We start from the raw sequence: 13,254 nt of genomic DNA, 5'->3' as shown, positions 1-13,254 counted from the left end.
GTGTTATCCCCAAATTTTAGTGCAAACAAAATCATTTGCGTAGTTTTGGAAATGTCCGTGTTATGACACTAACCAGCATTTTCTTTATCACTATAAATCTTTAACAATGGCCTAGTGCTCCACCAGCAGTTTGTGGATCGCTCTACTAGAAATTCAAAATAAAATCTTTAAATTATAAGAGTCAAGTCCAAACATGCGCACTTGCTAAATAATGAACAAACTTTATTTTAAAATGTCACATTACGTGCTGTAAAATCAAACAAAAAATACGGATGTGCTACAGTAAACACGTAAATGACTCTAAATGTTCACAAACATGATCTCTAATCAGGTCACTCAGCACCTAACAAATACACAGATAGTTAAGCGAACGGTAGTGTAAAGTATGATTTACAATACAATTACATAAAAGGATAAACAATTATTCCACCAAATCTTTCCCTTAGTTATTAAACAAAGCACTATCATTTTTTTTTCTCTTTTCAGTATTGTAAATTTACATGTAAAATATACATTCCATCTTGCCATCCAAGTTTTATTACTGTTTATTTTGACACTCAGACCTAAAGCGTAATTTCTTTTCAGCAGTTGAATGTGCCTTAACAAATACGTAACTAAGAATCAACAATACAAACACGTAATTAACACATCAATAATACAAATACGTAATTAATACATCAATAATGCGAATACTTAATTAACGGAACAACAATAATAATTTTTTGTAAGAAAATTATTAAAAGATAAGCGAAGTCTCAAACACACAGAGGAACCATACATATATATCAATTAAAAAAAAAAGATATGTACTTTTTAAATCGATTTCACACACTATTCGAAGAAAGTCCAGTTGGACTCTTGATGTTTGTAACTCCTATCACGATTTCCGACAGCTACGAGGCCGGTGTGATACCAACACTCTGGAACATTACCTGCTCTTTGGGTGTGTCTTCAGGGTGTGACTGCTGTATCAGGTAGGGCAGAAAGTAATCGTGTTTGACCGGGATTTTTCCAACCCTGTATGTTAATTCTAACGCTGTTTGCACGACAATCTTAAATCCGCCCATAAGAATAGGATCCGTCGAATGACAAGGTGCTTCACCTGGATACGTAATCACTTAACCATCAGAAGAAACTTTTAAGATGCAAATATAACGGAAAATCAACTTGAATTACTCGTTCAAGCACACTTAGCACTGGTTACACCTAATTTTTTTCTTCTCAATAATTTATCGTTTTCGTATTAAAAATAACAAATGTAAGGAGAGATCAGTATCCCAGTAAGAGATTGAAAAGCATATAACTATATATTTTGTGAGATACAATCTGTGGTTCGTTTGTTTTGAACGCACGAAATCTTTTGTTTAACTAGTTACGTTTGAACTGAAAGCAACACACACGAAACTGACTGACAGTTTATATACTAGAAACCGTGTAAACAGATAACGTTTCCGATGTTGAATATATCGCACTGAAATAGCCAAACTTTGTTTCAAATCAATCTGGCACAAAATAAAACAACAGTCAAATAAGTCGAGTAGTGGTTGTGAAATCTAACAAAGTAATGGAAACAATCACGATGTTCCAGCATTGTTGGTTACGAAATCACTAAAACAATGGTTTAAAAACAATACCGAAATGCAGTGGTTTGGCACACAAACAACTCAAAACCTGGTGAAACAGTGCTCAACAATACACTATACTACATATTACATTAATTTGTTTTTACCGTTAGCTTATTTACAGGGGGACCACAGGCAAAAACTACAAGCCTGAACATTAATATTTAGCCTAGAAGCTTACTTTTTAAAGATACACGTACAACTTAACGCTTATTTTATAAAACGTCATTTCTTATTCATCCACTGTCCAACAAACTGCGTCATATATTCGTCCTACACTCAGCTCTTAAATCTACGTGACCTACGTGATGGTCTAAAATGAGCCAAAGAAGTAAGTAGAAAAAACTACAGTAAGTACTGAGTTCGTTATTAATTTGACTTGGTGAGTTGGGAAACATATCACATTTTTATATATAACAAACGAAGGTAGCCTAGAATAAACACTAAAACATTTAGGCATTGAGCAGTATTATTTAAAGCACAAGAATGAAAATGAAACACTGTAGAAGTTGATATAAAAATAATAAACAGCCCTTCAAAATACTACGTTGACTGCTTTATTGTAAATTCGGCTCTACATGGATAGACGATGACGAATAAAATACACGTCTTGGATTGGTCCCTCTAGAATACAGCAACAAATCATTGTTTTCTTTGTTTTTTCAACAAACCTTTAAGATGAAAACATTTACTCAATCACTGAATTAGCTGTTTAAAGCCAACTATTTATATCATTGGCTACGGCTTAACATATCAACCGCATCAGTTCTTGAATTAGCTATTACACTCTGATTTAAATGACATTACGCGCAGATCAAACTCAGTCGTACAAACAAGGTTTAAGGTGAAAACAATCAATATATTGCAATTAAGTTTACTTTAACTTTCCTTGTTACCATCTTTTGTCTATAAACAACCTTAGATAGATTACCAAACTTGATTTTTTATCTAAAATGTAAGTTAGTTTTTTTTTTCTTTTTAGCCTTTAGGGTCATCTTAAAATTTTAGGTTATGTCAGTCATATTACCGAGAGGGGGCGCTAGTACCCTTAAAATATTGAGAAAGCTCAGAAAACTCCCTTGAACGGTATTTATGGAGTTTATAATCATCAAGATGATTACACTTTATCTATGCCTTTTAGGCCTTGGTATTTTTCTTCTATTTTTAAAAGCGAAACACTCGACAGTGATGAATGATACGTGTCCGGGTTAGAGAATGTAATCGTTAGACCTCGACCGGATCTTGTCACGTTCATGTGCTCTGATGTTTTTATATCAATCAAAGGAATAGCCAAGACTTTGAACATTTTTAATAACTCATTTTTTTTTCTGATAGAAGTAACGAAAACGTTAAATAAAGCTTTTGAAAACTTTACATTTTGCGTAACATCGGTTATCTTTCTTTTATTACATCTTCAACAGAACAAATTGGATAGAGCAACTTGCTCAAGGTACAAGAACCCCAGCACACTATTTTAAAACCGTATCTGTTATTTTCTCTTATTTTGGTTTTTGACTAGTCATGTTTGACTATTTTATGTCCAAATAACAAGTATGACTTTCGTCTTCTTGTTTCAAATTTCGGGAAATGTTCATTTTACCTGTATGCTTCAGGTTTCTAATCTCTTTATTGTAAACATGTGAATTTTATATTATAAACATTTCTTATAAGTACTTGCCAACCGATGCAATAAATGAATTTTACGAAAATGCTTTTATATGTTGTGATATAATGAATTACTTACAGCTCGGAATTCTCTGATTGACTGTTGACTTTATGGCTTGCTTACATTAGTGTGGAAGTACCGTGAATACGAGAAAAGCAGATATAAAAGTCTTACGTGTGATTATCAAACAAACAGCAGCTAAATTAGCACAAACAACAGAATTTTAGCTCCAGTAAGTATGACAGTTCTCTGTAACCTCATGTAGCACAAAAACTCTTGACAATAGTACAAGGGTCGTTATAATTAATATGAGTGTTATTTTAGAATACCAAATCTAACAGATTACTCGTTTTTGATCTGTCATTTCTAAATTCTTTTTTTAACATCAAACTCAATATTGTACATCCTCTTAATACAAATAGGTATGCTCAGCCGACAACAATTACGTGTTTATTGACTACAGTAAAATGTATTACTTAATCAAATTGAAAGGTCAAGACACAATAAAATAGAACATACGAACAGTGAACAATGAACAGTAAGACAAGTTATTCTAGCTTTCTGCTGTGTCGCCACGTGATCCTATTTGAGGCTATGAAAGCCGTTTTTACTACGCAGAAGAAAAGGAACCAACACTACAACAAAATCAACCTGGTAAGGTGTGATCTACCCGATAAAAGATTTGCAGTTTTCCGTTGTATTTGACTTCTTCTAGTGACCAAGTTGTCCTTCGTGTAATGTTTGTTCGCGCTTCCAGTCACTGCAAGGAGAAGCACTAGTAACACGTGACAAACCTTAAGATACCAACCAATCAAAGTGACTCTAATATTCCTCCTTCTTTTTCATAGCGACATCTGACAATCTGCAATAAGCATAAATGATAAAATGAGTTGAAAAACAATTAGCTTGTTTAAAGACAAGTATGCCTGCTATAAAACACGTGCAATTTGCAGTTTCAAATAATCCTTTATATTTAAGATATTTTACTTAAAAAAACATTTATTTGTTATACCACATTTCACATGATTCCGTTTCCATTAAAGTTTACAGCAATACTGTCTACGTCAGAAAATAATCTCAACTTTCTAGTTTCATCTTGGAAAACTACTCATCATCTTAATACTTGTACTTGACTCGCCATCTTGTCTTAATTACATCTAACTGATTACACAAAGTAGCCCCTATTACTCTAGGGGTGAATGTTATTCTAAGTACTATACACGTAAATGACCATTATTAGTTTTATTATATGTCACTGATATGAATATATGATGGAACAACATAGAAAAGGAAAAAGGACAAAAAAAAAAGAAACATTTCGTCATATGTCACATTATTTGTGGTAGATGTTTAATCGGCACATAATTGTTAACCGTCCACTTCTCCATCAACTGCGAGAGTCCGTCAAGTGATTTTTTTTCTTTCGTCTCGTGTGTAAACTGGATTTTCTTTCATGAGAAACATATCGGCATCATTTGGTCTTGTTTTAAAACGAGACAGCGAACACCAAAATATGTGCGTCATCTTATCTTTATCCTGAAGGCAAAGAAAGGTACCTTCGCTGTCGGACTTAATTTAAGACTCTCTTCTAAAGAACACGTTCGTCTCACGTAGGTACACATACACGTATATCTATCTGCCAGTATATGTATGTCATTAGTCATTTGCTGAGAAATATATAACAAGTTAGGCTCTCTTTCCCTGTAGACACTGGATGCTGGTTCGTTTGTCAAGTTTTACCTTTTCAAAGCTATGATTAATGTGTACAATATGGCAGCCCCTACGCCGCTATTTTCCTGCCTTTTTATCCATATTACCCTATATATCGTAAGGATTGCATCTCCTTGTGGGAGGTTCCCATGCCATGGATATCTTTGTATGTCCTTCAGTCAACGATCCTATAACTTATATGTATTCATTGTAGTAAATCAACACTAGACGTCTTTCTCTCATCTTTTTGTTAAAACCTCCATCTATATTTCTTTCTCTCTTTAAATCTAGACCTTACTTAATTCTGTACCACCTGCTATCTTCCTTTTACCTTTCTGTTTCGTTCGTTTAATCTTTTCTGTTCTTTTATCTTTGTTCACAATTTTTATCTTGTACATTATTTTCTTGTTTACTCTCTGTCTATTCTCACTTTATTATTTTTCCATACTTTCTCTCTCACTCCATTTTTTACTTTGGTTTACTCCCATTCTGTCTCTCTCCGTATTTCATTCCTAATTATTTCTCGCTCTAATTTTTTTCTTGTTCTCTTTGTTTACCCCCATCACTCCTTTAGTATCTTCGCAGTATGTGTGTTTTCTTTGTTCTTACAGTGTGTCACTCCTTCGTTGTACTCTCTCTATCTGTCTTAACTTCATTCTTATTCTGTGTTACTCATTTTGTGGCTTTCTCAGTAGAGATCTGTTTTTAACTCATCAGCAGACACATTGTTACCGTTTATTCTTCTTTCCATCAGTATTTCTCTTTCTTCTTTACTATATTTATTTTCGTTATGTTTATTCTTTCAAGCGTACCCCCCCCACTTTCCAACCCGTACAAATTTGGCACAGTTATTATTATAACCAGTTTAAATTTGTACATCATAACATAAAAGCACCTTATAAATTTATAAAACAGAATAGGAAAGAGGTTAAAAAATGGTTAAAGCAAATATTGTATGCGAACCATTCAGAAAAGGTAGAAGTATTGGTAAAAAATGTTATTATTGAGAAAACGTATAGAAGAAATATAGAAACAGAAATTTATGGAAAAGTTAGTAAATTAAGTGAAACTTAGTTCAATAAATAAAATCACTTTCAAAGAGTGACTTCACAATTAGCCTAAATGTAGAGAGAGATACCTTGCAAAATACGTTTGTATAAATTATAAACTATTTAACTTTTGTTTTTAGCATTTGTCATTCTGACTATTGTGCCGTTAATTATGCATCTAATATTCGTGTGATATAAACACAAATATACTTTGAATTCTGGGAAATGTAATCGCCAATACTTTAACAAAAAAAATTATATTATCGAAAAACTTTTTAAAGTAACATTACATCAAAAGAACCATGATTCCGCTCGCTTCACGAAAGTACGAACTATCCTTTCCGTGCACTTGCCCGGCATGGCCAGGTGGTTAAGGCGCTCGACTCGTACTCTGAGGATCGCGGGTTCGAATCCTTGTCACACCAAAAATGCTCGGCCTTTCAGCCGTGGGAGCGTTATAATATGACAGTCAATCCCACCATTCGTTGGTAAAGGAGTAGCCCAAGAGTCGATGGTGGGTGTTGATGACTAGCTGCCTTCCCTCTAGTCTTACACTGCTAAATTAGAAACGGCTAGCGCATATAGCCCTCGTGTAGTTTCACGCGAAATTAAAAAAAACAATCTTCCCTGCTCAGAGACAAAATCGGCGTTGCTGCCACCTAGTAACAGTAATTAGTTCTCGAGATATCAAAATTAAAAAAAAAATAGAATATTGTTAAAATATAGCATTATTGAAATTTAGTATTACCTTGGTTCTTTCTCTCACTTTCAGTTCGGTTATGTCTCTCTTTTTCCAGCTCTTCCACAAGTGATTCTACAAAAGACGAGCTAAAATTGATGAAATCCTTATAGACAGAGTAACAGAATAAATAGACAGATAGGTAGGTAGGTAGACACACAGAGAGATAGACAGCTTGCTTATTGTTTTTTCAGCGACTTTTCCTTTTCACACAAATTTCCCACACGAACTCTGGATATTTTTTCTTCTCCCACAATTACAGTTACACGATCCTGAGTTTATAACCACACATTATTATGTATATCTCGCATTAGAACATCGGAATGAAATTACCACATGACGACGGTCTTCACTCAGTCGTACATACAAATGGAGACGACTCCAAAAAGTATGTAACAAGAAACAACGCACACACACAAACAAAATGGTCTTCCATGATGGTGGGTTCATCATTTGTTTTCGGTCCCACTCTGGTACAGCGGTAAGTCTACGGATTTACCACGCTAAAATCAGGGATTAGATTCCCTTCGGTGGATAGCCCACTGTGGCTTTGCTACAAGAAAAACACACACACACACATTTGCTTTTAAGACGCAGAGGATCAGATATATACCTGGTGATCTCTAACAAGTTGTATTTCATGCAAACTCGCGCGCAAGTTCAACCAACTTAACTACGAAAAACAACAACATATTCGCCAACTTCGTAACAGAATAGACAGAAATATACCTCCGTTCACGTCTACATAACTAACTAAACCCGCGAAAAACTAAGTAGTGGGTAGAATATAATGAAGAAAAAAAACGTTTTACAGACATTGAATAGTTTCTTCTGAATGTGGTTAATGTTTTGTATATTGCCTCTACTAAATGTATAGTCCTATACATTGAATAGTTTCTTCTGAATGTGGTTAATGTTTTGTATGTTGCCTCTACTAAATGTATAGTCCTATACATTGAATAGTTTCTTCTGAATGTGGTTAATGTTTTGTATATTGCCTCTACTAAATGTATAGTCCTATACATTGAATAGTTTCTTCTGAATGTGGTTAATGTTTTGTATGTTGCCTCTACTAAATGTATAGTCCTAAATGTATATACATTGAATAGTTTCTTCTGAATGTGGTTAATGTTTTGTATATTGCCTCTACTAAATGTATAGTCCCATACATTGAATAGTTTCTTCTGAATGTGGTTAATGTTTTGTATATTGCCTCTACTAAATGTATAGTCCTATACATTGAATAGTTTCTTCTGAATGTGGTTAATGTTTTGTATGTTGCCTCTACTAAATGTATAGTCCTATACATTGAATAGTTTCTTCTGAATGTGGTTAATGTTTTGTATGTTGCCTCTACTAAATGTATAGTCCTATACATTGAATAGTTTCTTCTGAATGTGGTTAATGTTTTGTATATTGCCTCTACTAAATGTATAGTCCTATACATTGAATAGTTTCTTCTGAATGTGGTTAATGTTTTGTATATTGCCTCTACTAAATGTATAGTCCTATACACCTTGACCTTCCTGCTTTACCATTTAATTGGTAGACAATCATTTTACTGTATGCAAATTCTATTTGCGTGTCATCGGGGAAACAGAACACTTTGCTAGCTGACAAGGTGAAAATTCCATTAGCTATCCCGTTCAAATGAGCCTTCTTTATATGAGGGATGAATTCCAGATGCAGGTGATACACCGACGAACCGCGCGAGAAAACCGGAAAAAAAGAATTAGTTCACGGCGCATAAATCAAATCATTTTCAAGTGTCGACTGCGCTACGCCGAGGCAGTCAGTCATCAGTGTCACAAGCTGTTCGAATTACCTTTTCCATTCTTAAACTGTTGAATCAAAGTCAAGAATCACAGTTCGGTTAAGAAATTCACAAATCATATAATATTATATTTGTAAAAAGAAATTTCAAGTACAAAAAAACAATTTAAAGGAAAATCGATTTTAATTTATGAAAACTCAAAAAAAAGCACTTATAAAAAGATCATAATTAGAGGCACGTGAAGACGGATAGTTATAAATGTGCTTACTTATACGTGAGCTATTAAATAAACACGAATGAGTAAATAATGTTATTGAACAGGTATTTCAACTTTAATATAGAAAACTGCTGGCTTTAAATAAACACATAGATGGATGACGGAGAAAGGATGGACAGACAGACAAACAGTTAAGTAAATAAAAAATAGACAGAGAAGAAGAAATCTGACGGACAAATAAACAGATGGATTGAGAGCGAGTTTAGATTTTATTTTAGTGACTACAATTAATTGCTCTATTAATTATTAACTGTAATATCTCTAAAATAAAAGTTGCCAAAATTTTGGTTAGATTGTTGTTCGTGTAATTCCACTGGCAATAAGTATTTTATTTTTAAAAAAAATATGACTTGAATTCCATAACAAAACGACAAAGAGCTTGATCTCCTTAAAATAAGTATAGTGAAAGTGAAGATAAGTGTACAATAATGCGTCAACCACACTATATCCGCTGTGTATATATATTTAGTGCCGGAGAGGTCTTTCGAACAATACCATTGCTCTGCAGCGATAAGACAGACAGAGTTGTGGCTGAGACTATTTAAATTGTCACCCGCGAGTACAGCGGTAAGTCTACGGATTTACAACGTTAAATTAGGGGTTCGATTCCCCTCGGTGGAGTCAGCAGATAGCCCAATGTGGCTTTGCTGTAAGAAAACACACACACAATATTTAAATTGGACTGTTTCCTAACAACTGTTACGGCAATTAGGGTAAAGATTACCTATTTACAAAAAAAATCGTTATTTATTTCAACATCATGTATAATCACTTGCTATTTTCTTTTGTTAACCTCCTCAATATTACGAAGAGCTGTTTAGCCAGTCTTCATGAACCTGCAGCGTGTAAACCGGCCACAACATCAATGGGAGAAGACTAAATTAAGTAAGTATTAATAAGGACTGCTCAAAGTGATTACGTCAACTATCTTACCGTTCAACAAACGTAGAGTTTCTGCAGAGGAACTCCTTAGGGCATCTTCATAATGAGAACGTTTTTTAGCTTCCACTTCTAACTGCTCTTGAACTCTTCTGCGCGAGCGTTTTTCTCTTCGTAACCGTTTTTGGTAAATAACTGAAAGTAATCAAGAACCTTACTGAAGATGGTTACGTCATCTTATTTTAAAGAATTAAGACTTAACTTGATAAGATTCTTTTGATCCAAATCACTAAAATAGATCACTATCAGTCCGGATTAATTTACTTAGCACGGTGTTACTAGTTAATAACTAAGCGAAACTACTTTTAACTATCAAATAACTGATCTAAGGAAGAGAAACTGACGCACTAAATTACGTCTATTATTGGGAATGGTTCACTGGGACGTTTATTACTGAAAAGACGTCTAATATTATTAAGGATGATCCGTTAGAACGTATGCTCTAGAAAATGATCCATTAGAGTGATTACTGTTGAAACAGATCTAATTCACTGCGTATTGCTCAACATAATTCATTATAATGTTTATTAACGTAAAGGATGTTCCATTAGAGTGCATGACGAAGAAAATGGTCCATTGAAATATGTACTGTTGGGGTTGATTCAATTTCTTGTTTATTACTGAAGATAATTCATTATATAATTTATTATTAACGATAATTTATTATAACATATGCTGCAGAAAATGATTCATTAAAGTGTGTACTGTTGAGATTGAGCCAGTTAGTTGTGCATTACTGAAAATAATCCATTATTAAGCAAGATCCATTACAGCCCATATTATTGATATGGTTTCACAGACTAATATGTATTTTACTATACTATTAAAGAATGCATTACGATTAGTATAATTAAAGGTAACACCTGTATTATTGTAGCTTAAATTAGTACGTCACTGAATACAAGTAAACAGAAATAATTAGGCTTAAATGTGAATGTATATTAATATTACTGTAGCTTAAATTAGTACGTCACTGAATACAATTAAACAGAAATAATTAGGCTTAAATGTGAATGTATATTAATTCATTACACTCAATTGAAGAACTTGCTCATGTAATAGATTCACATTTTTTTGGAAAAATCAAAACTGAGATCCTACAGGATTTTAAAACTAGATACAATATTGTTATAGTTACTTATGTGGTCATTTGTGTTAATTTGTGTCTCTAGTAAAAGAAACGACACCACGGTTTTTCTTGCCCACAAATCTCAATTTTGGTTTCACTAATTATTAAATATTGAAATTTTCCTTCTTTTATTAAGTTTGCTTATTTTCGTCGTTTTTTTTTAACTCAACAATGTTTTATTATGACTCTCGATTTATTATCTGTCTAGATAAATCTCTGTTTATAATCTGTTTTGTTGTGCCTCATTCCTAAGACTGTTTTATTATGCCTCTCGGCATACATACTGTTTCGTTACACCTCTTGTGCTAGCGTTCTGTTTTATTATGCCTCTTGACAAACATTCTGTTTTGTCATGCTTTTTGGTATGTTATGGTTTGGTTATATCTCTTGACATGCACCGTTTTTTTTATGCCTAATAGATTACACTCTTTTGTTGTTTTTGTTTGGCATAATTCCTAACTAACACTTTGTTTGGGTAAACTTACAGCTAACAATCAGTTTTGGTATGTCTCTGTTGCACAATATTTTGAATTATATATTGTTTCAGTGTGGCTCTTATTTCACGTTATAGTTTCACCTGTATTTTGGTTTACAATGTGTTTACACAAGCTTCTTTGTTAATTTCTTAACACGTGTCTTATTAGTTTTTCCTGTGTATCTTGATTACGTTCTGTTTAAACAAGGTTTTTGTTTGGTATACAACTTGACTAGAATGTACTGTTTTGATATGTCTCTTGGGATCCATAATGTTCTAATTATATCTTGGTTAATGCACTGTTTTTCTTTATCTTCACATTGATATGTATATTTGTAGATTATCACCTATTAATTACTTGGTGTACAGTATTTCTTAAAGAGACAGTTTGACTTGAGATTAATATTTACTCAAATAAAAGTCAGCATGAAACATGGTCAATCCGTAACTACACAATAAACTTGTTAACATAATAACCCACGTGAACGTTGCCTCAACTTATAAATAGCCTTTAAAGAAATACAGATTTGAGTAATTTATAAATGGATTGAATTAAATAAGCCTTTGATTTTAAGTTGTTCACCGCAATACAGATAGTTAAGTTTGAAAGAATAACTTCGATTATTTTTGTTAGTGGTGTTTTGAGTAGAGAAGTTAAAGTAATTCTGATGGGATAGCTATTTCGGGGCAAACGTAAAGAAGACGCGTATGTTTCTCAATTTCTTGGTGTAAGTGTTTGTTTGTTTTGAATTTCGCACAAAGCTACTCGAGGGCTATCTGTGCTAGCCGTCCCTAATTTAGCAGTGTAAGACAAGAGGGAAGGCAGCTAGTCATCACCACCCACCGCCAACTCTTGGGCTGCTGTTTTCCCAACGAATAGTGGGATTGACCGTCACATTATAACGCCCCCACGGCTGAAAGGGCGAGCATGTTTGGTGTAAGTGGCTATATCTTGTTTGTATTTTCTTATTTTTAATACAGAGTCTGAGAATGCCATTTCGGCTTCTTTTATATGTCTTCTTACGGCATGAAGGTTAAACTGGGACAATGCTTCGGTAGCCCTCACGCCCAAACCTCAAGTTTTTGGACAAATTTGATGTCATTCCTCATTTAGACCTACCAAACTTCACATCATAAAGCACACGTATTAAACGGTTCAGGGCATAGATGGTAATTTTCAAAGATATCTCATGACCTACACCAACAATAGAAGCACAAGAAACATTTGTGAAAAACTATCTCACATAAATCAAGATGTCGTTTAGCACATCTATCCTTTCTAACTGGATATATGATATATCAGTGATCAAATTAACTGAGACCAAATAAACTTTGATTGCGCGTCAGAATCACAATATATCAGTCAGAGATGTTTTGTTTTCCATGAACAATTTTAGAGATTTTTGGTTATTCGAAAGATAACGCCACGTTGTTATCGATGGTATACCAGTCTCTCCTTCTTGTTAACTGCATTAAACCTAAGAATAGTTATTCACAGACTTATTATATAATGCATAAAAGTTCAACAATTGCAACTTAGTGATGTCAAGCGACAGAAGAAAGCTAGTGGGGGAGTTCGAAGAAGCAGAAGTTGAATATCCAATTTCTGATAACCGCCACGTGGAATGTCATCGTGCATAATGGAAACACAGGCAAAGTGAGATCGTGTTTGAGAGCTGTCATTGGAACTAAGCTCTTCCTCTATGTACGACCGACAATCATTAAGCCCGAAGCCACAAGCTTTGCCCGATAAATTATGCAAAGAACAGGGAGTGGAGCACCAGGATAATGAGCCTCCTAACCAAGGGAGTCGACTTGAAAATTCTTCCTTTAGACATTTATAGTGAGCCTAAATCACAGTCCGAGCCCGCTCC

General features: G+C 33.9%; 1 protein-coding gene across 3 annotated transcripts in view; it reads right to left on the bottom strand.

The window, feature by feature from the left end:
- Positions 1-216: 216 nt before the first annotated feature.
- LOC143252207 (dachshund homolog 1-like) overlaps positions 217-13,254 on the bottom strand; it is a 109,773-nt gene continuing 96,735 nt past the window's right edge. For 2 of the 3 annotated variants that reach the window (XM_076503980.1, XM_076503981.1), the window contains exons 8-10: positions 9,771-9,911; positions 6,796-6,861; positions 217-4,150 (exon numbers count right to left, since the gene is read on the bottom strand). In XM_076503980.1, the coding sequence (XP_076360095.1) occupies positions 4,131-4,150; positions 6,796-6,861; positions 9,771-9,911 (227 nt within the window). In that variant the 3' untranslated portion in view covers positions 217-4,130. The remainder of the gene's footprint in view (positions 4,151-6,795; positions 6,862-9,770; positions 9,912-13,254) is intronic. The other variant, XM_076503982.1, reaches the window with a different exon arrangement.

Source organism: Tachypleus tridentatus, chromosome 6 (genome assembly GCF_004210375.1).
Source record: "Tachypleus tridentatus isolate NWPU-2018 chromosome 6, ASM421037v1, whole genome shotgun sequence".
NCBI lineage: Eukaryota > Metazoa > Arthropoda > Merostomata > Xiphosura > Limulidae > Tachypleus > Tachypleus tridentatus.
The sequence above is the reverse complement of the archived record's forward strand: the minus strand, read 5'-3'. Positions and strand labels throughout refer to the sequence as shown.